The sequence below is a fragment of the Fistularia commersonii genome, chromosome 7 (genome assembly GCF_037954325.1).
Source record: "Fistularia commersonii isolate RoL2024-O1a breed Wild chromosome 7, RoL_Fcom_v1.0, whole genome shotgun sequence".
NCBI classification, from domain to species: Eukaryota; Metazoa; Chordata; class Actinopteri; order Syngnathiformes; family Fistulariidae; genus Fistularia; species Fistularia commersonii.
The window spans coordinates 17,606,657-17,631,103 of NC_141290.1; the positions used below are offsets into that span (position 1 = coordinate 17,606,657).

At 37.1% G+C, this 24,447-nt stretch overlaps 1 protein-coding gene across 1 annotated transcript; it reads right to left on the reverse strand.

Moving 5' to 3' along the window:
- Positions 1–1,155: 1,155 nt before the first annotated feature.
- On the reverse strand, positions 1,156–22,352 carry asip1 (agouti signaling protein 1). The gene is made up of 4 exons (XM_086150143.1): positions 22,070–22,352; positions 4,388–4,559; positions 3,444–3,493; positions 1,156–2,871 (listed from the first exon to the last, which is right to left on the reverse strand). The coding sequence occupies exons 2-4, from the start codon at positions 4,551–4,553 to the stop codon at positions 2,704–2,706; spliced, it is 384 nt and encodes a 127-aa protein (XP_086006269.1). The 5' UTR covers positions 4,554–4,559; positions 22,070–22,352; the 3' UTR covers positions 1,156–2,703.
- Between the last annotated feature and the right edge of the window lie 2,095 nt (positions 22,353–24,447).

A 24,447-nucleotide genomic window follows, 5' to 3' on the forward strand; every position in this document is an offset into this window, starting at 1 on the left:
TTTTATTTATATGGCGCCAAATCACAACACAGTTGTCTCATGACGCTTTACACATACAGCAGGTCTGGACTTAACTCTTCAAAATGATTTACAGAAACTCGACCTTCCCCTTTGAGCAAGCACTCGGTGACAGTTGCAAGGAAAAACTGCCTTTTATGGGGCTGAAACTTTGCAGACGGGATTGCAATAGAGAGGTGCATCTTGGGATGTCCCTCAGCAGAGTAAGGCAAAATAACATACCTAAAGGGTAGACTAGCCCTGATGATAGGTCTGTGGAGGTTCCCGGTCATTCAGGTCATGGTGAATTCTTGTCATAATCTTCCTGTCGTAGGTAACTGGGCTTGAATCTCTTCATTTGAAGACATTCCCCCCCTCATTCTTCAGAACTGTAGAAGTCTCTCGGATGAGCTGTGAAACGTCTTCAAGTGAAGAAATTCAAGTCCATCTGCCTACGACAAGAAGATTTCAATCCATTCCTGATGATAGGCTTTTCAAAAAGAATGGTTATAAGCCTACAAAGAGAGTGTGACAGATTGGGGGATGATTGTAACTTTAACTATTGCTTCCTTGATGCTACGACATATTCTAAAGCCTGATTGGAAACCTTTGTTTCATTGTTATAAAAGTTACATCGCTGATTTGAAATCCCTCTCCTCTGAAATTGTAAGGAAAAAAGGGATGTGAAAAATTGGTTCACAGTTAGCTCATTAAATGTAAGGTTTAAAGTGAGACATGGCTCAAAGGAAGCCTGACTTTCTGTTCTTATTCTCTTCAATCAATGCTGAGAAATAATTTGTTTTTAGGTTATTGTGCAAGGCTTTGAGATGCTCTTCAAGATTGAAGTAACTCCATTTCCTTTCTAGTTTTTCAGTTGTCTATATCAACTTGTAGGGTTATACCATAGTCAGTGCACTCTCCCTCTCTAAAAGCGTCGAGGATTTTGGCCTGTATCTGACACCTAAGACAGATGAAGAGGAGATCCAGGGAAGGAGGATGCAGTACCCAGGGAGCATTGACACAACGGCCGCATCTTCTGTGAGGTTACTGGCATTTTATATCCTCTTCTTCTTTGACCCTCACCTTGACCACTTTTCCAGCCTGTTCTTCCTCTGGTATCGTCACTTGTAACATGCTCTTGGTGGTAGAAAAAAAAAAAAAAATGCTTTTTTATCCCTGTTGCATTTTTTTTACACAACCTTCTGTCTGTTTCCCCCTGCCGCTCTTTTCCAGGGGCTCAGGGGTGTGAGAGAGGTTGTCCTTGCAAACCGAACATTCCTTGTTCGATGCCCTTGCTCCTCCTAGTCTATCGAAGTGTTGTTGAGCAAGACACTGAACCCCAAACTGCTCCCTTGGGTCTGCTTAGCATCTGCCCTCTGCTCATCTATCCTCTATTATAGAATAAATATAGTGGTCCAATTTCACTGATGCTGTGCTGCATGTATGACTGAATGTGACAATAAAGGGCTTTTTTTCTTTTCTCCACCACTGTGTCATCTTTGTTGGTCTACATATTACCTCCAGCAATAAAGGAATGTTTCAACCTTGAAATGATGAGTTTGTCATGTGGTACGACAATGGAAAGTGTCCTCGTGTTGCCCACTAGGGGTACGCATACTGCAACAGAAGGCATGTATTAAGGTTTCAATTGTTTCAACCAATGATGTCAAATGAATAACTTTCAGTTTTCTCATCAAGTACAAGGTGCCCTTTTATGCCATGTGAAAGAAAAAGGTCTAAATCCTCGCCAGTTTGTCATAGTATGAGCTGCAGACAGACATTGTATGGCCCATGCTAAAAAGCAACACACGAAACAAGGATTGCAAGAGAACCAAATTGTTTCCAAACCGCACAAGACTGACACGTCTGTCCCAACACACAGAACAATTACTTGCACTTAATTTGTTTCCCTCGAAAGTGACAGGGGCTTGTCACATGACGAGGTGGGGCTCTTGTGAAGTGGACTGCACTGTCAAATTGATGAGAATACTTTCTTAATTTTCATGTGTGTTTTATTAGGTTGCAGTGTATCACTCTTTCAGAGCCAGGAAAAAAAAAAGAAAAGAAAAGATTCTCCAGATGACTTTGTATTGAAAGTTTTCTGCTCACTGAATCCTCCAAAACCTGTCCAGGAAATTGTAAGCAAGCATTGTTTTAATGCATAACACAAAACAATTTTACTTATTTTATAGTTCAGGAAAAGCTAGAATAACTGTAGATTAATAACGCTAAAGTTCCAGCAGTTTGAGTTTCGCCGAAGGGGCTTTAAACACTTTGTTGTCCCTCATCGATGCAACAAAATGCAGCCTCATGACAGGTAATGTGGAAATTTTATTTGTTTAAAGCATTATAAAAATAATTGATGCCTATTGTACTTAAAGTATGTTACACATTCACATACTTTGTGTAAAAAGTATATCCAAAACATATACTCATGCATGCTTAAAGTAAAATACAAACCAGTTTTAAATATTTAACTTGTGAGTCTGATAGCAGTGCTATTAGCGTTACACCCTGTAAGGATTTTGGGGAAAGTTCACAATGGTGTGGTCCTCTGTGATAAAGTGCTTTCATGCAGTGGACTTTTTTGTTGTTGTTTGTTTGTTTTTTTCGTTTTATTTAAGGCAAAGTTACAAACCAAGAGCTGGAAATTATACACCTCACACTGCGTTGGCTTTCAGGGGGTCGCCGTGAACCCAGACAGCCTCAGCAGCGAGGATTGCCCATCCGGCAGTAACAGACAGTTCTGAAGATCCGACACTGGCAGAAGGCGCAGAAATCGCAGCAGACGTTCCCCGGTGATTTACAGCTTCCCCACAGGGGAATGCAGTCAGCTGGGGGAGGAGGAGGCTGCTTCTTCAAACTGAACTTGTTCTGGGAGAGAAATACAGGAGATCACGCTGTGAGGTCAGGCCGAAGCCAAGCTTAAATCTGTCATTAGACAGTCCATTTATTGAATTTTAGTCATGGGTTGTGGACATAAGAGCACTTTTCTAGTTGATGTCATCAATTGTAAGATTAATTTGTCTGGTCAGAGAAGGTGTCCTGTTAAAATGATTTCTTTGCAGAGTTAGTCTTGCTGATTTGAAGATACATTTTTGTAAAGTCATTCTTTATCTCTTTGTTTTCCAGGAGCAGATTGTGCATTGTTTTGAAAAATGCAAAAGTTTTTTTAAGAGTTGGACATTTTGATATTAATCCCACTGATTTTAAAGTTTGCGAATCATTAGGTTGTGATCTGAACAATTTTGGGTTGTTAATGTTGGGTTGATAAATGTAATTTGAATTCAACTTTAGCAAAAAGGATTTTATTTATCTTTAATGGTGAAGAGACAATTAAAAAAGAAAAGAAAAGAAAAGAAAAGAAAAGAAAAGAAAAGAAAAGAAAAGAAAAGAAAAGAAAAGAAAACTCATTTAAATTGAAAATATATTTGATTTCTTCCCACCTTTTTTTGTTTCTTGCCTCTCTTGTTCTTCCGACCTGATCTTGGTAACTCTGGAAGACACAAAGAGTCGATAAAGACAGTGACTGTTGCAAATTATCCAACACAGACATAAAAGGGGATTGAATTACGCAGATATCTTGGTGTTTTTAGCAATATAATCATTCTCTTTGATATTTTCAAGATATTTTATCCAAAGTAAAATGTATTTGTACATAATCAGATTTTGTTTGCATCATCATCATCAAATGGAAAAATAAGAAAATACAATTGATTTTAACATCTATCTGATTTATTATAGTCGGATTTTTGGGCTACTTGATGATTAGAAAATGTATTCTTGTTTTGTATTTATTGCTTAATATACCATATACTGTGTAAGGTCTACCTATCTTTAAAATATTTATATATAAATGTGTGTGTGTGTGTGTGTGTGTGTGTGTGTGTGTGTGTGTGTGTGTATGTGTATGTATATGTGTGTATGTGTATGTGTATGTGTATATTTATATATGTATATATATATATATGAATGCTTTTTTTTTTAGATTTTATATATAACCTTTTTTTTTTAATAAAATCCTTTTTCCAGACTACTAATTATTTTGTAATTAATAATCTGATAAATAGATATTAAAAATATTATGGGGATCAAAATTGACTAATTTGAGGGTTGAATTTTGAAAAAGTATGAATAATTGTAATTCAATGGCATAGAGGGATAATTGTTATTAGAAATATCAATTATATAAAATTAGAATTCATTTTAACACGTTTTACTTATGTTTTCAAAGTTTCATTTTTGATATAATATTTTTTTATGTAACACAGTCAAGCCTCTACATCCAGTCAGACTTTGTGATTAATCAAAAAATTCATAAATCAGGAAACTCCTCGCTTAGTCCCTTACAAATCAATTGACAACATTTTTGAGAGGATTTTTAACCTACCTACAATAACAACAGGAGGCGGGTCCTTCTCAACATTTTGAGACAGAGCATTGGAGACCACAACCTTATTGGCGGAGAGTTTCTCATCAGGTATCATGTGGGCAGAGCCAAGCAGGTACTGTGTCGTGGTGAGGATTAAGCAGCCAAGCAGCAGGAAGGAGTGCATCTTTTTCTGCAACAGTAACAGATATTTTCTGATAAGGTTTTGGCAGAGGAAATATTTTCTTTCCTAGATCTCTAAAGTGCGATCAGTACGATCTCTAAAACGTATAAAATCATTTGCAGGAAAATCAGTTTCTGAACGTTTTCATTTCTTTCGCCACAGTCTTAAAGATGTTTGAATCTCGCATCTTCAAAAGACTCCACATTGCTCAATATAAATGTTTGTGTCACCAGCGTAAGTAGATGGTTGTAATGGTAAGTTTAGTGTTACAGGTAATTACGGTAATCATGTAAGACTTTAAGAACACTAGACTTCATCCCACTGATTGTATCCTCCATATATGCGTCTCGGATATTGTGAATTTGTCTACTAAATATTTTAAAATATCAGTTTCCTTTTCCTCATGATAAGTGTTATAATAGAAGTTACGCAGGTCTTTATCATCTTTGTTCTTTTTCTTCTTTTCATCATCAAATAATTTGTAGTATCTTTTATGAATTTTACAGACGTTACAAACCTAATATAAAAAAAAAAGTTTTAATATAATGAGTATTGTACGCTCATTGTGGACCAATATGTTTGTTTGGACTAGTATAAAATAGTTTGCTGGTAATCCCTTTGAGTGTGTTTTATTGTTTTCATTTTACTCAAATACCATTGTTTAATATGCTCATGACTCCAGTGAATGATTTTCATATTTTCAAACTGTGGGTTATGATATTAACTTTTAACATATGTACCTTAACCCAACTTATAAACAATAATTGTAAAGAAGGAAAAAAAACTGCTTACACTGTTCAGCAAAGTGTTAATATTAATATACAAATACTAATATTATTTTCGAAAGTACTCGTACTTTCTTCAAAACTTTCATGCGAGTATGAGAAGACAGTTGAGAAGTACTCACTTCTTTTTTCATTTTGTTTTAAGTTTTTCTTTTGTACATCAAGGGAACCTCGCTCTAGATTAAATCCAGCTCTGTCCCAGCGAACAAATGATGCATGTGCATCAAGGTTTAAAATGTAACTCAGAATAAAGGCCTTGTCTCGCTCTAAAAACACCGTTTGAATTTCTACTTCGGGTGCTTGTAAAGCAATCATAACACCTCCCTATTAATTCGTGTCAGTCCATTTAAGACTTAATGTTATTTCCCCCTTTCTCCAGATCAAACAGAGCTTCCTGCCAGACCACTTTATATATGATCACGCAAGTTAAATATTAGTCTGTGAAAATGTAATATTTCACAAGTTCTCTGTGATTTCTCCGCTAAAACACAAAACCTGTAGAAATAAGGGTTTTCGCACCACAGCTCAGTAATAAATTGAACAGAGAGTGGCGGCTGGTGGTGTTTTACTGCAGGAAACTGCTGCCTCTCTTACACATATCTGACTGTTATGGGATGGGGTGCAGGGCCGGGGGCCAAACGTTGCAGCAGGGGGTTTAGCACGCACAGACCAATCAATTCTAAGGTTCATCCAGGCTGCGAGTTATTTTTCAAACACAACTAGTAGACAGTCCAGACCCCCATTCTGGCACACAAGCACATGAGCGCACAAACACACACTTGCAACATACACACAACTCAATAGAGTGAAGATAAAAACTCAAAGACACGGTCAGGTTTTCTTCATATCATACAAATTGTTTGTGTTTTCCAAAATTTAGAGATGAGCTTGTATTTAAACATTAATGACTTAGAAAATTACCCTGCATAAGTGGTGAAAACGACAGAGAAAGATCACACAAACCGACTAATTTGGTGTTAATAAATGTGAAAGTAACTAAACAAACAACAAAAAAAAATCAAGGAAATTTTTCGGATCATAATGACGGCAACAAAAAAAAATTGTTAAAATAACAATATAGTAAAGAATAATTTATCAGAAGATTTTTCAATAGCCTCAAAAGGGTTAAATTTAGACAAACAAGACAAGAACAACAAAAACGACAACAAACAGATTGTAACTTATTTAGGTAAGATTAACTTTAAAAGACCTGTTGCGTAGCAACAGCCTGAACAAAGATTGTTCATCCAGCACATTCCCTCAAATAAACTTTACAGTTTGTAGGTCTTTCTAGAATCAAATTGAAAGATTTTATCTATCTATCTATCTATCTATCTATCTATCTATCTATCTATCTATCTATCTATCTATCTATCTATCTATCTATCTATCTATCTATCTATCTATCTATCTATCTATCCATCCATCCATCCATCCATCCATCCATCCATCCATCCATCCATCCATCCATCCATCTATCTATCTATCTATCTATCTATCTATCTATCTATCTATCTATCTATTTATTTACTTACGTATTTACTTATTTATTTATTTCATTTTTTCAAAATCCAGGATGTCGTTTTTTATCATTCTTGTTTTTCATGTTATCCAAAAAGTGAATTTGGGGTTCAAGGATTTCCAGATCCTGAACATTTTTAAATTATGAATTGAATTCCAAAAGTTGTCAAACAAGTTGAGGGGGGCAGTCATAACAAATGTATTTTTCGGATTTATTTTTAATACCATATATTGATTATGTCATTCATGAAATTTGTTTGAAGAAATGGAAATAAAGAAGGATAGAGGAGCTTTGAGAGGGAACAAAAAAAAAACATCTCTCTGTACAGAATGATGTTTTTTTTCATTGAGTGTATCTTCTAAACCTTTTTTTATGCATAGCAGAGTTCAGAGCTTGAGTTGAATTAAGTTTGCCACCCCGTCTCAAGGGCCCCAGTTTGTTTTGTATAATCTTGATAAAATAAATATCTCAAAGAGGAATGGAAACTCAAGTCCAGAGTTCATAGGTCGTGGAGATCATTTATGGTGATGTGGAGGTCATTTTATGTCAGAAGACTGTTTTTTCTGTTTCATGGTGCTTGGTTGTACTGTTAGATAGTTTTTCTTTATGCAATCTATATTTAATTATTTTATTTTTCTTGTGTTGCATTCCTCCAACTTAAATGAGGTTTGCATTATCAACCAAATTATTTCATAATTTCTAAAGATGAGGAGTTGTTTCTTGCTCTTATTAAAGCGCAACAATTTGTAAAAAATTATATAGAATTATATATAAATTATACATAACTTTCAAACGACTTGTTGCCGCATGTTATATAATCATTATTATTTTCTGATAAGATATAAATTTAGCACACAAGTGCAAACTGTTGCTTCTATGAACATGATTATTGTGATGTGATGATTAGCAATATTTTGTAACTGGTGGTACTGTATAACTGACTTCATATGGTGAAATGGTATTTATTTTATTTTATTTTATTTTATCTTATTTTATTTTATTTTATTGTATCAACAGCAGGAATTACACAACATAATAATGTACGATGTGTTTCTGTTAATATGAAAGTGATTGTTTTACTGCTGTAACAATGTTTTATAGGTTTATTCTTTTTGAATTAATGAACATTTCTGTAAAATATGCCAGTATTAGCCAGCAGCTAATTTCCAAATGCATGGACAGGGACCAAAAAAGGCATTGAAAAATGGGGGCAACAACACCTATCTAAAACAAAACAGCAGGGGAATCCTCAGGCTCCTCTTTTTACAGACCCAGAATGTCTCCAAATAGATGTTTTCTGTTATGTAAAAGCAACAGGAGGACATAAGCCAAGTCATGAGTGATCTTATAAAAAGTGAAAAAATAGATTTAGATAACAAAGACAGAAATTTGCTAATTACATGAGTTGATGACTCACAAGCCACCCACCGTGGCTTGTGCATGGATGTGACATTTTGATGAGCTGGAACTTAGAGGCGGGTTATGTCGGGCTTGTGATTCAATCCAAACTACTAAACTTCGATGGTTTTGATCTGATTTGCAAGCCCTGGTTTCACTACCGTAATCAAAAGTTTTCCCAACTTTGAACAGGTGGTTTGTAAAGGCCCCCATCCACCATCTCTCTTCTTTCTGGCATCGGTTTCCTTTCAATCGATGGAACAATATTTACAACATGAGCCAAAAATTCATGGCAGCCTTTAAACTGGATCCGTAAGAGCTGAGTTGGAATATTTTTAATAGAGTTTTTGTTGGAATAGTTTCTATCATTAATCAAACTTTATAATTTTTATCATTATCCAGGGATATACTCTTTGTTGGGTTTTTCCTAACAAAACATGGAAGTTTACCCACCACCCAATAACTGCTGTAGCGAGGTCAATAAATAAATCCTGCAGAGAAATTTAGTCTTGGAGATCATTTATCATTGTCAAGGGGGGTTGTTTGGGTTTGTGACACGTGCAAAAGTTAGTCTTTAAATTCCAAAGGGGGGAAGGGGGAATAGCAGACCTGCATTGGTGAAATACAACACGCGTGTGAAGCCGAGTTTGCAGCGTAAATTGCAGACTCAGTGGTCGTGTGAGGTGACTATCAAACAACGAGCCCTTTGGGATATAGAGAAAGGGCGTCGGCGTTAGAAAGTTTAATATTTGAGTTTTCAGGTTGATTTCTATTGTCTCCAACAGAACACATTCACGACTTAACCTTTTAATTTCTTCCCCTCACACTAGGTAAGTGCCCCATTCGTTATTAATAATGTGTGTTTAAAACTTAAAGTACAAGAATAATAACTCCGCTCATTAGTCCTTCTCATTCCATTTCATGATTTATTTTAATTAAATTGATTTAATAAATTAATCTTTTAATTTTAATTTTGATTTAATTTAATTAAAAAAATAGATATTGCCTTCGCTAAAAGAGAAAGAGCAAGAAATTGGGGTTCGGTTGACCCCAGGACAAAAAACATAAATGTAAGTGGAGAAAAAGAACAAAAAAATGATAAATGATAAATTAAAAAACATTTTGGACGGAATCATAATAAAACAGAAACAAAACAGGAACAATTACCAAAAAAGATGGAAATTTGAGAAGCATACGACAGTGTTAAGGTGAGGATGCGGAATTTTAAGGGGTGTTTTGGACTTTAGTTGATGCCAGAAGACACCCTGCCTGACTCTGGATTGCAAATTCAATGTTGGTGATGCTGAAGGCGATCATTTAAGAATGCGGACTTTGCCCGTCACATGATTAACTATTGCAGAAAATCAGCTGGATTGAAGGGAGCAGCGTCCAGCCAAGAGTCACCACTGACCAGGGCTGGTCATGTATTACATGTTTAACACCAAAAATCTCCTTAGCGACGGTCACACCAGGATGCCCGAATTACACCGTGAAATATAATTAAAGAGAAAGGCACTATATTACAAGTTGGATAAGGCTTATAGAAGGTCAGGATATCAGGAGCCTAGTTTAACTTATCTTAGGTTATCTTAGCTTGGTTTGCAACTACAAGCTGTACTGTGCACACTCAACAATTGAGCTTTTGCAGGATTTTATAACAATTCAAATGATTAATGGACTTTTTTTAAGCTGTTTGTTTCCCTCAGTATGAACTTGTTGTTGATTTGGCTCCCAAAAATTTGTAAGACTGATCTGAGCCTCGATGACTGTATCCACAAGCAGGTGGGGCTTCCTCCTGAAGCTGACTCAGATATCTTGCTTTAAAGAAATATTCATCAGACAGAGTCACCCTGTATTTTGTCACAGATTTGAACCATCTGCATCAGCGTCCAGTAAAAGAATACAGTTCCTCTTTCATGAAACATATTAGACCTGTTTCCGTTTAGCCTGCTGGAGTCGCTGAATTGTACCCAAACTCATAGCTGTAAAGCAGAAAGGAACGGTGTCCGGATCACTCCACTTCCATTTTGGTCAGTCAAATTGATGTCGCACAATTTAAAATATGTTCTTGGATTATAGTGTTACAACCATCAAATAGGAATAAGTTAAACTAGAATTTTAACAAATGCGCTTGAACAAGGCATTAGCAACAATGTGAAGTCACAGAGGTTTCGCGGTTCAATATTTCCACTTCGTTTGGAAATATAATGTAACATTATCACAGTTTAGTCAACCGACAACCCCAAAGAAACACCACTCAAAGGCCAAGGCCATGATTTGAACGATGGGCCTGAGAAACCCTGCAGGTCTATCACAGTTTATAAACATTTCTAGTTTTGTGTTGTCCTGTTTTGTTTTTATTCGCCTAAATGTTTGACTAAAATGAAGAACTGTGCTGACATTGTAATTTTTTGTATGTAGCTGTAAGCAACATTACCAGGAAGTAAAGATTTTTCGTTACTAAAACGACCTCCGACCTCAGCATCACCAGTTTCCATCCACTGTAATAACCCCAACTGTATTACATTAAAATAAACTCACTGTCCCACCATATGATAATTTCTTTTCTGCAAAAAAAACACTTAATGTTCAACTCTGAGTCTTAGTTTTAAGAAATATGTAACAACAACAAATGCACTGGTCTAAAGAGGTTAAAAGATGGAAAATTTCTAAACAGGACTTTGTCTTATCAGGAGTTAAAATAGTGATACTTATCATTTAAAGATGGAATGTGTGTTTAATAGCTCCAGTAACTAATGTTTACGGACATATGCAGTCAACTGAAAGTGCAATCCCTTTTCCACTGCGCAACAGGAAACCACAAATACTTCACAGTTGTCCCGACAGCCGAAAGAGCATTAAGTGTCTTAAAAGCCAAGAAATACATAAACAAGCCTTTTTTTGAAAGTTGCTAAAGCGCCGAATGAGAAATTGTTAAAAAAAAAAAACACCTCTAACCACCTCATCAGGTCACAGCGTCTCCTCCGTCTTTAAAAGAGCCATCAAAGGGCGGCAGGGCTGCTTTTCATGAGGGTTTGGAACCACGCTGGTGAGCCCTGATCCCTTTTCAAAGCACAGACATTTTCAGTGGGGGGAAAAATGTAAAAAAAAAAAAAAAAAAAAACAGTAAAAAAAAGTAAACAAGTAGGAAAAGCTAAAAATGCTGGAACATTAACTCTTCATACACCAGTATTGTTCTTAATGGAGGAGTCACATGAGAGCTAACCAACAGACACGCTAATGAAAAGTCAAACGAAAACACGATCAAACTACATATGTTTTAATTAAACACTTTTCTCATATTTACATCCTTTTTACAGTCGTGACACCATTTTGTATTTTTATATACGTATATATAAATATGTAGCAAGAGAGAGAGAGATTGCTAGATTTATTTAAGACAATTCATTTAAGACAATTTATATTTCATTGTATTTCTTATTCTTCCTCCTTCCTACTATTATCTATTACTGTTATGTTTTCTCTTGAAACTCTGGCACAACAATTTCCTTCGGGATAAATAAAGTTGTTCTCATCTCATCTCATCATTTATAAGCCATAACTACCATGATACAGTGGTTTTATTTATTTTACTTCTTTTTACTCTCAAAATGGTTTCTATTCTTAAAATGCTTTCTTATTAGTATATCAAGTTGCAGCTGGTGCAAAATACAACCGCAAGGCTTTTAACTTATTTAAACGAGAGAGAGTACATCACTCTGACCCGAGTCTCGCTCCTCGTGCTGGCTGTGCATTTCAGAGTTTGTTTTAAAATTGTTTTATTTGCTATTAAATCGTCAAATGACCTTGCCCCGCTTCACCTTTCGGAGGTCGTCCAGCCCTATATTTCCACCCTGGGTTGCTCTGAACAGCTGACCAGCTGCTCTTAGATGTACCCAGGACAACATGGAAGCTCAAAAGACCTTTTTTCAATTGTGGCTTCAATATTTCTGAATAATTTACCTTTGTGTCTGAAGCATGCTCCCTCTTTCTCCACTTTCTGTTATTCCTTGGCCTTCAACCCAGCAAGATTAACCCAGTTAAACACTGTCCTATTTTACTGATTACAATTGTCGTTTACGGATTAGCTGCACTTTTACAGACATTTTAGATTTCTTGTTTTTATTGTTTTCATTACTTGTTTTATGTCTTTTGTTAGCCCCGCCCAGACGTACAGCACTTCAGTCTAGGTCCTACTTTACAAAAAAAGGTGATGATGATGATGATTTTTATTTTTATTACGGAAATGTACTTAAATGCCTTTAATTTCCAGCTGTGTTTTCTTTAAAACCTTGTCTGTGTATCCATGGGTCACTGTTTGCTCAGCTTCTGTTGTTAATGTCATGTTATGACTCTACTTACTCAGATTATTTTAACTATCGCGAGGCCTGGGTGGCGTCTGTTTGCACTGTGGTATTTAATTGTTTTAAGCACTTTGTGCCAAATAGCACTGAATGGAAAGTGCCTTGTGAATAAAGCGTGTTTGATAGATTTACTTGACCGTGACTGTCTCAGTAAAGGCCTTTGTCAAGTCTTTTTTCTGAAAAAATATACCCATATTTCCACTTTCCAAACTGAGAAGGTTGACGTTTGATGTTTCAAGATTTCGCAAAGGATTTTAAAGTATGCATCAAAATGGAAGAGCAGTAACGCAAACTCAACTGTGGCTCATCTAAGATCATTTCTGTAACCGTTCTATTTTTCTTTGATTTCCCCGTACTTTTCCTCTTCTCTCTCTCGAGAGAGAGACACACTTTGATGCTCTCAAGGTCTTTCAACAGCTTTAACAATAGTTACCGTTTCGCATTCCATTTTTAACTGTTTTGCCACCTGTATTATTGTACTTATCGATGACTGCATTCTCTTCTTTACTCATTTGTATAAAAGTGTCTCACTATAATCAGTAAATTGAAGTCCTGCTGGAAGACAAGCGGACACAGCCTTTATCTGTTTCTCTCTGCTCCCTATATATATATATTGTGTGTGTGTGTTATTTTGCATAAAAATATAAACATAAATTTGCCAAAGATCAAGAAAGAATTTCACAAAGAAATGTCCTTTAAATTTTTTTTTTTATATATTGCCATAAAATGTATCAAAGGATGTATCACCTAAAATTAGGAAATAATTAAAAAGTAAATGTAAACTAATTTCAAAAAATTTGCAAAACCAGAAAGAAAAAAAAGAATGCAACCTGCTTGAAAATCAGAGAAACTCACAATATAAGAACAATTAATGAATGAAATAAAATTACCAAGTAATCACCATAGATTTATCAAGAACATTTTAATAAACAATCAGAAAGTCAGAAAGAAACCTTTCTAATATTAAAAATATTGAAAAATTATATTGATATATAAGCACATGTTTATTTATACATTTAAACTCGCACATATATACACAAATGAAAAAAAAAGATGTATATATACTTATTTCCACTAAATTTCAGATGATACATTTCTTGTTTTTTCAGTGTTTCTGTTATTGTATCAAAACAATAAAAAGTTAATAAAATTGTGCTTTTAAATCACCAAATAGTCAAATCAATATTTCTGCATGAAATAGTACAGTCTGGATTCTTGCGCCGTAATTCAATCCTCAGCGGGAGTTTTATTTATCTTGTTAACCTGGTAGTTTTGTGGCTCTAAATTCCCTGGATCCTGCCAGTAAACCTGGGTTTCTCGCCAAGGATTATTTGTGTGTCCTCACACTGTTTTACAGCCCATTTAGCATTTGGGAGAAAAAACAGAGAAAAAACAGACGCACATCAGAATTCCACGTTTCACATTCCTTGGTCGAGTCCAATGTTGCTCATGTTTTTCTCTGCTAAAGTCCTTACAAAGTGAACTAAGCAAGAATGAAAAAAAAAAAATGTATGAAAATTTTGAGCTGCCTGTATTAATCATCTAATTGTTGGAAAAGTGGGTATAATAAACATTGAAATTGGTTTCACAGTAAATTACGTTGAAGTTCATCATGTTAAGAGTACTTAAATACGTAAATATTTAGTAATTCACAAAAGTAAAAAAGTATCAGACTGATGTATGAATCAGAGCTGGCAGGTGAGGAGAATAAAATAAAATAATGATATTATTGGATGAGAGAAATCAGCTGTGGAAGCAGAGATGTTATTTCTCTGGCTTGAACCAAGACTAAACATCTGACTTACACTGGGGAGAAATTAATCCTCCGTGTGTTTGGACGGATGCACACACACACACCCGCACGCATGCACACACACATAAGCTGAGAAGAGAATAACATCAGGATGCCTAGAAGGCCTGGTTCTCATTTTGAGATCGTTTTCAGCTATTTCATTCCCAGTGAAAGTCACAAAAAGAAAAAAAAAATACATTTTTTTTTTTCGAGAAGAATAGGATTCCGATTTAAGTGGATTATGGGTCCGCACTACTGCCTCCACTTTATACTCGAACCCACATTATATCTTAGTTCCTTTTTTTAATAGAATTCTTATAGAGACCTTTGGAAAGCCTGGACACATACATGCCAATGTGTGACTTATGACTGTGTGAGTCTGCATCCTCTCGGCCCGCTTTAGATCGAACTATGGACGTAACAAATTGCCATTTGATCAGACTTGTTTTCCTGTTTACCACTACAGGAATTAGCATCGTAACCTTTCAATGCTTGATTAAGGTAACAGGTAAGGCTATTTTTATAATAATAGATCTGACTGGCATGACCGATAAAAACTTTTGTCACTCAGATGTAATATACAGGTCTAAAAAATAATCAAAAAGCTTGAGTTTTTTACCATAAATTCTCAATTTAGAATGAGTTCTGACGTTTGATTTCCTGTTATCTAGCTTGATAAGAAATCCAGAATGTCAATAAGTGTGCCTTACTAATTATTAAGAAATATATAAGACCATTGATTCAACATTGAAGCCTTTACTTTGAACCAGAGATTGAGTTCACTGGGATAAAGAGAGTCAGGTTTATTTTTGTTAAATGATGGTGAGAGTGACAAAACAACCAGATCCGCGCCCCCTTGTTTGGTTGTGTTCTTTAAACACCAACGTAAATCGGTCCAGGGGGAACCAGAAAACTAGACACATGAAGAATTAAGTAGTAGATGCAGCCCCATGACAGGTTTTACTGCTGTACTGAGCACTAAAAGCTGTTTAAACTCTATCCTTTGATTAGCAATGACTTAAGCATGGGTCTAATTCGGACAAACTCTTTAATTTGGACAAATTCCAGACAAACTGCCATTGAAAACGCTGAAACATTAGTTTAGAGGCCATAATTATACCTTGATTTGTAGCTTGGGTTTTAGTTTTTAGTGCCATTTAGGTTTGAGGAAGACCGGCCATCTAATAAATACTCTACTTTATGGCTAGAAAGGAACACTTAATCTTTATTTTCTTAATTAATTCATAGACAATTCTTGCTGATCAACTTTGCATGTTGAATAAACCTATGACTTGTAACCCAGACAATTTGCAACGACTTTGTGTCTAGTTATCATATGTGATCTGAGCAAGAGGGACGGTAATACTGAATTAAAGGGGCCCCGGTGTTGACCCTCGGGGAACTACATGTGATTTTTGTTTACTCGGTACCAAAATCATCAAATTAAACAATTTGTTCTTTTTTTCTAGTTTACTAGGCAAAAGCAGTTGAAAGCAGACTTGTTTCAGCAACAGCCACACCTGAGATTGTAGAACAATAACTGAAACAACTTGCCATGACTTATATAGTCTGTAATTTGAGCCAGAAACAACATATATATTAAAAAAGACTTAAAGTTTAGAAGGCATGAGCAATTCCTTAAAGCTCTTTAAGGAACTCTGTACATGATGTAGTTGGGTTTGGCATTTCACTCAATTTTCTTTTAAAAGCTAACAGGTCAGAGCGCCATTCACAAGTTCAAGGTAACTCTTACTGAGGTTGCACGTGGCAAGTGTAAACATGTGCTAAACGGACAAGAGGGGTCCGTAGGGCGTTGTAGAAAAGTAGTTTCAGACTGTTCGTCTTAATTTTACTATTGAGAGAAAAATATATCACAAACCTCCCCGGTGAAAGCACGTGAAGTAATCTATTATTAAATAGCAGTGTGAGAAGTGTCTCATTGGTGGATCCCAGTGGTAACCTCTATCTGTGTATGTATATTATCAAATACCAATTTCACAGCCAGTCGAAGTAAAAGGGGAACGGACTGTAAAAAAACTAATTAGTAAGAATTAAATAAACTGCCTAGAGTGTTGTCATTTTAATGATTCCCAATTTGAGTTTTGGGACAAATAATCCCTACCGAGATTTTTTAATCAGTCCTTATCATCATCATGAGCAAAAGAAGTAATTTTATGAAACATTCATTTCAAATGACAATGTTACATCATGTCATATTTGCTTTACTCTTTAAGTTATTAACTTGTATCTGCGGGTTTGTTGGTCTTTGCTTGGTTTCGCATTTCGCAATTAACCTCGCCATATTGTTTTCTGCTCGAATATCATTACATTGTTCAATGGGAAATCAAATATTTTGGCATCAAATGCACATATCATCTCATTTCAAGTGAGAAAATGGGAGAGGAGCTGACTGTCTAAACGGTGTCAGGAGAGAAAGTGTTAAACTAAATTCAAACCCCCAAAAAAAAATCAAACTTATTGCGGGATTTAAGTTGTGGCGCCAGGAGAGCTTTATCATGTTCTGTGGTGACAACATTCTTGATAAGGTTAATTTTTCCCCTGTGTGAAAGGATTAACGTCAAGCTCAAGAGGCCGGTTTTCTTGGAGAGGAAGGGGAAAAAAGTATTGTTATCCTCAGATACACAACTGGGATTAATACTTCAGCCTGTGTAAAACAGCTATTCCTTATGAAGACCAAAGATCAATGACGTAGATTACCAACTTTAGGTGCAAGAAAACAACTGGTGCTGAAACATTCACATCTGGATTCCAATTCCGTGGATCAGAACCAGGAAGCCGAGAGCAGGGGATGTTTTCTGTGTTGATCGGCGGGGATACGCAACAAACACTTGTATTTTTTGGACATCCTGAGCGTCCTCTCATCTCCTCGACAACCATCACCTTTTCTTTTCTTTATAATACGAACACCGTATGATGTTCCTGTTCCTGCAATCGGCCGTCAGAACAAACAGATGGCATTACATTTATCACACGCCGGGATCTCAGGCTCCGCATGGGGGCTTCCGAATTTTAAATAAAGCAACAACTGAAAATAAGGCAGATAATATTCTGGGCCTTTGACTCACAGCAGGGAAATGGTCACAGCCTCATTGGGAGGTTGGGAGTCGTCTTACATGTGCATTATGTTTTTCTTTCGATCCTGACACAGTCTGTCTCGAATCAAGAGCCCAAAATTGTGTTATGGACTACAGCCAGGAGAGACAAAAATCGAGACTTTTAACGTGACCATGTTTCACCTTCGGACTGTCTCAGATTATATTTTGATGTTATGCTGATTTGCTCTCTACTTGTGATGGTTTTGGCCTGTCTGTCCATCCCAGGATCTGTCAAGGATGCACTTCTTTCTGTCTAACGGGACACAGAGAGAATTATATTTCATTTCAAGGAAAAACAAGAAAAAAATGATACGAAAATCAATTATAATAGCAATAATAACAACGATAAGTCTAATTTAATTTTGGATATGTTTGACAGGTGGGGAATTTGAAGATGTATTTATTTTTTTTATTTTTTTTATTTCTTTTTAATAACACCAGCAAAGTCTATGTAATTTTAATTTTTGTTTTGATGATGCATACATTCAATATTGTAAAATCCATTCAATAACTCTGGCCAGTTTTCATTTTATAATCATTTAAATAAGCTTTCATACACTCCCGTGTATAAACAGTCTTATTTATTAGACAGTGCGACAAACAATGCCAGCTTCACTCGCTCTGATCTACACAGCTTTTTCCTCCATCCCGTCATTTTTCAATGCAACCGCAGCATCATCATCCTCATATTCCTCATCATCAGCTGCTGGTGTGTGACGGCAGAAGGAGAGCAGCACATGGAAGCCTCGCAAAATGATAGATATTTCAGTATCCGCAGACCAGATACTACTCCAGAAACTAATCTGCCATTACTGGACACTAATAAATTTTGTCTGGTTGGAGCTGCTCACAGACTATCTTTGTGTGATCAGACAAAAAAAAAAAGAAAAGACAAAAAAAAAAAATCATCTTATTTGTAGCATTCTGTTTTTCTCAACCACAAGTGGGGGGGTGACAAATTATTCTGCCCGTTTTGAGACAAAACATGGAAACACCGGGGAAGCAGCGGCAGTTGCCGAAGCTTCTGCTGCACTCGCAGGCCTTGCAGACATTAAGCAGATCCCAGCCCTGATTGTGATCTCCGTGTCATATTTCCGATATCGTGCAAGTTTACTATAACACCATTTAGTTTTTATTTTGGCTTTCGCACTCGCTTGGTTGACGAAAGCAGGTTACGACGAAACATTCTGATCTTACTGCTTTGGTGGAAGGCCGATTAGCATGGCCGAAAATTAAAGGTCCTGCTCTCGGACAACCTCAAATAAGCCGGCCAGGCGTTTGAGTTGGGAAAATAAAACTTCCAAATTTTTAATTGAAATTTTTATTTTAATTGATATTAAGTTTTGGCCACCTTGTTCATTCATGCCGCGAGGTGACATTTCAACGAATATGTGTGTGTGTGTGTGAGTGTGCGTGTGAAGGAGGAAAAAAACAGGAAAAATAAAATAACAGGTAATTCATGTATTTGAAAAAAAAATTAAATCAATCATTTCAGAAGGAGGTTGGTACTGACGGTAATGGGTGGGGAATTTTTATGAGTTTGACTGGAAAAACACAACTTTCTTTCAACCTTAAACCTGAGTTTAATCAATCCAACCACATGCAAGACTTTTATTTGAAGTTTTCCTTTCCTCTAGTTGTTTACCTTGACTTAAATTTCTGCTGCTCCGGCCCAGGTCACGACACACTGGTTGATGTTACACAAGAAAACGATCACATACTTCCACACACACATACAGTGTACCCCCCCAACACACACACACACACACACACACACACACACACACACACACACACACACACACACACACGGGCATAACTTGACATCCCTGTTTTATCTCATATCTCGCTATTTTTTCAAACACTGTCAATCAGTTGCTGAAAAACTGACATGTTCTCTCTAAAGAGTTTTATTTCTCCTTTACCATTGAAAACGTTGAGAAGTAAAATCTGCTCAATTTAAAACAGGCAACAAAACATAGCTTCATGAATGCGTGTGCATGAGCATGTGCACGCTAGCCTTCATGACAGTGTGAGAGGATTTAGTGGCGCAGCAACGAAGAAATTAGGCAACTTCTCTGTAATGATGATTGTGGCGGACACTTGTGAAGAGGTGAGAATTCAATGAGATGCATTCAAGAAAAAAATCACTATTTTCAGTGGAAAGAAGAATGAATGGAAATCTCTTCTATGTGTGTGTGTGTGTATGTGTTTGTGTGTGTTTTGTGATGTTATTCATACTTCAGGAGAATAATATAGTTTTTGATGTATGGTGTTTGATCTTGCCAAGGTGGTTCGCTTTTTTTAATCTTTAGACACAAAAGGTTATGTTTACCTTTCAGGTCAAAGCCGTCACTTCTACTTATTATTGCCAACGTTTTTTATTTTCCCATTTAATTGTTCTTTTTGCTGCAGGAGGGTTTTTTGTGTGCAAATCAAAGAGGCAGAAGAGAATTATTTGGCCCTCAAAGTTCAGCATCTCAAAAATAAATGCGCTTTGGAGTTTTACACACACACACGCAAACACACACACACACACAAACACACACAGGCACACGCACACACACACACACACACACAAACATTCATCCAAGCAGACACACCCACACAAACACACATCATAACCATCATCATCATTACAAATTTTAATAGACTATAATTCCCAAAATCATATTAAAATTTTGACAGTTACTGTGGCAACAGAACATGAAAACATGTTCAGCAGCTCATGTTGTGCAACATGATGTTACAGAGTGACCTATTTCTCTCGTGTGGGCAGAGAGATGTAAAAAGGTGGAAGTAGCCTTGTAAAGCACAACAGAACTGTCAATGTCGAAAAAAAACACATGAACAGTATCTTGATCAAAGATGTTAAAGAAAATTCCCTTTTTGTATATAAGCGGGTTAAATTTGATTATCAAGCTCTTTTTTTTATCAGGCATACTGTCGATCAAATATATTAAAGCTGTGATAAAGTTTTTGATGTGAAAAAATTCATGTGAAAAAAAATTGGACGTATAAACCCTTACCAGTTTCAGTCGGATCAGTTTGTAAAGCAGCCGCAACACAATCATTAAGTTATTTAGTTTTATTTTTTCTAAACATTTTAAGTAGTCGTGCTCTGTAAAGGCCGATTTACTTGCAGGTTACAATTTCAAATTATGGATGAAATCAGAAGGTAAATAACGTTTTTGTTATTTCTTCAAAATGAACAAAATTTTCCACCACTTAGACATTTTTAGATGAATTTTGAGTTCTTGTTTTTCAATTATAAGCAAATTTCATATCGAGTTGTTAAATCTTTTTGAAATAAAATTAAATTCACGAATATCACACAGTTTTCACATTTTTTCAGAGCCATGATAGATAGATAGATAGATAGATAGATAGATAGATAGATAGATAGATAGATAGATAGATAGATAGATAGATAGATAGATAGATAGATAGATAGATAGATAGATAGATAGATAGATAGATAGATAGATAGATAGATAGATAGATAGCACCTGCACGTCAGGGTCACCTTCGCATTGCAGTATACTATTTTATAGTTCTTTGTCACATTTTCTTTAAAAATATTACATAAGAGAGTTATTTAAATCTTTCACTCCTTAAATCAAATAAAACCACATGCAGAAACATTGGCTCAGCTGTTGGGGAAAAAAAAGAAAAGAAAAAAATTATCTTAAGAGCTTTCGCTGTCTTGTTTTCTTCCAAAAACAAGACAAGGACTTTTGTTTCCTTCAGTATTCGAGTGTCACATTTTTTTTTTCATTATAAGGGCACTTCAAGCTTTTGTGTGAGACTTCTATTTCAAGATTTCTCCCGCAATCTTATATCTCCTCTGCCATCTGCGCAAAAAAAAAAGGCCGTCATCCTTTCCCCCCCCTCCACTCTCATCCGTTCTGATGAGGCTGTTGAAACACTGATCCCTGATGATAAAGGTCTGAGATCATCCATTTGACAGATGCTGCTCTGCCTTTCTTCCAGGGGAGCCGAAAAAGTGTGTGTGTGTGTGTGTGTCGGTGTATGTGTGTGTGTTTGTGTGAGAGAGAGAGAAAGATTTTCTGACATTATTATTACATATGCCACTGTTAGATGCATGTCAAGCACAATGAAAGAAAAAATAAAATAAGTAGAGTTCACATCAGCTTCTTTTATTTCTCCTCTGTATTTACGACCTGACCCATTTGTTTTGTATTCCTATGCTCCCCAGCCATTTTGAGATAAAAATGTCAAATTGTGACCATTTACCCACTTGTATTTCCTTTTTATTAGGGCTGGCTCTTATTTCTATTCAAGCATGCACATCGCCCCCTGGGAGGCAGAGGCCACAGCTGGAGGCAAACCTTTCCGAACGTTCTTTTAAAACTCTGAGATTAATTGCATTTAATGAATTAAAATACATTTGTTAACTATGCAACGTAAATGTCTTTTTATGATGAAGATTGTTTATTTTCATACCTCTTCTGCCGCTCGTGATGTTTTCAAGATTTTTTTTTTTTTGCAAAAATAAATCTAAGCTTCTGTTCATCTTACCTGCTTTTGTTGCTGTAGCTCTCTCTCTTTGTGTGTCTTTCTCTTCCCTCACTTCTTTTCCCCTCTTCGGTACTTTATTTCTCTTCCTCCTCCCTGATTCCTCTCCACAAACTGTCTTCCCTCTTTCTCGTCTTCCTCCCTCGCTGCCTTTCGCTCGCCTGCCTCCCGATTTTCTCCTTTTGTACTTTTTTATCTTTTCCCAAACCTCCTCTTATCCTCCTCTCCTCCCATTCTTCTTTTTATCTCTGCTTAAGTAGCACTACCTTACCCTGCTGGTGATAATGAAGACATACTGGGAGGTTATGAACTGGAGGCGGGGCCAGCCCGGTGCGGCAGCAGACAGGCAGGGGTGGGTGGGGGTTGGGAAAAGGTCAAATCATGCAGAGGATGGACAGATAAATGTGAACCAGACCCTTCCAGTGAACTGTTGTTTCTGCGGCTGTTTGCCAGAGCGAAAGGCTGAGCTCGGCCTTTTGGGAAAAATCCCCGCACTTCAAGGAGGGGAATCTTTATGTCCGACTTGATTGTGAGACAGAGATCAATGAACCTGAGAGTCCCCGTTGGCCCGATTTCTGGACGTCCGGATAAGAGTGAGGCCTCTTAAGATGATCTGTTTGGTGGAGAAAACGGATTGAACCGCGTCGGATCACCTACAGAGCTGACCTTGGTTTCACCCACACCTCTATCCATTCCTTGAGCAACTGAGATCCATTTTCCAACATTAACTGAACGCAGGCCAAGCCACCTGCACCAAGCATGACACACTATCAGACCGAATGTGCTCACTTAACAACAAAGCTGTGCATTATGGGGTAAAAATGTTGAAGAAATGCCAAACATAACTGACCAGGTGACCTTGAACAACCTTTTTCTGTTACATTTCGGTGTCGGTAGCGACCCAAAATGCGCCAACACCGAGCGCCGCACACAAAGAGGGTTCAAAAAGCAGGCGAGGGCAGGAACAGGTGGTCAAGCAAGGGGGACGTGGGCACCCAGAAGCGCGCAGACACCTCTTCCGGTTCCTCTTCTTCAAGGGACCGCTTCGGTGCTTTGACATATCTGGACAGCATGGCGGGAACGGCCCCCACGGAGTCCAGTCGACTCGCGCGTCATCTCTGGATGCGAAGGGAACAGGCGAGGCGAGGATTCGCACTCTTGCCTCTAAACAACAGTCTACGGTGTCCAGGCGTAAGGAATAAGTGAGGGTACATAAGGACTGAATCCGATGGGGCACCCCGGTTTTCAGTGCCGGTCTTCCATCTCCAGTCTGTGGTTTCCGGTCACTGGATGTGTAGGGGGGGCGTATGGAAGACAGATTGAGTGAACAATGACCTGACAACCAGTGAGACTGGCTGCCTCTCTGATTGCCGGTAATTTGCGGCGGCCGTGCGTTGAGGACGCCGTGAGGCAAACCCTAACACTTACAAAATCTTGGGTTGGGTTTCTTTTCAAGACCGTCGCCAGAATTCTCCAAAAACCACACCGAAGGCCTAAAATGATTTAATAAAATGCAATGTTTAGTGTGGTTTTCGGAGAATTCTGTTGATATTCTGGTCACACTGGTATGTTCTCTTATATACAGTGTTGTGGTTTATGCAAAGCAGCAAGAGGAGCACTTTGTCAACAACAACGGACAAATAATATACGCCTCTTTGGCTTGGGCAAAGCAGGTAGATAATAAGCTGTGCCTCCTCCAAAGCTATTGTGCTGAATTTGTTGGACTCTAAAGAGTGCCATCTCATTATTTATCTGCCCACGCCAACAAGCAATATTATTGGCACAAAGCGATTAATGCAAACTATGTGGCCACCAAACGATATAAAAACAGCCTCAAGGTGGAACGACTGCGTGTCACTTTGCTCGGGCCAACTTGTTGACGGACCGGAGCCTCGATGACCGATGAAATCCTGCGTGAACGAAGATTGCGCTGAGTTTAACAGGTGCATTCAGAAGGCTCATTTATGGAACTGGCAGGTATTATATGGGTCACCTTCCACTTATTAACATCGCTCCCCCCTAGACCAGATTTACATTTCACAAAACAATGAAAGCCTTTATTACAGAAGCGTCAGTCAAGCAGCAGGTTTTTACCCAGTGGCCAAAAAAAATTAACTGCCAACCCATGACCTAACGGAATGTGGGTTTCTTCCAAAGATTACATCGAAGAGTAACTCGAAGGAAGGAAAGAGTTACTACAAAAACCCAGATATTATTTTAAAGCTCTTTTTTTTTTGCCAAATTTGCCAGTCAAATTTTCCATCTGGCATGGGATGGAACACAACCTGAGTCTGTGCAGTTAATGCCTGTTGCACCAGAAACACATGCCCTCAAAAGAAAATTTCTTATCCATGGATTGAATCCACCTGAGATCTAATGAC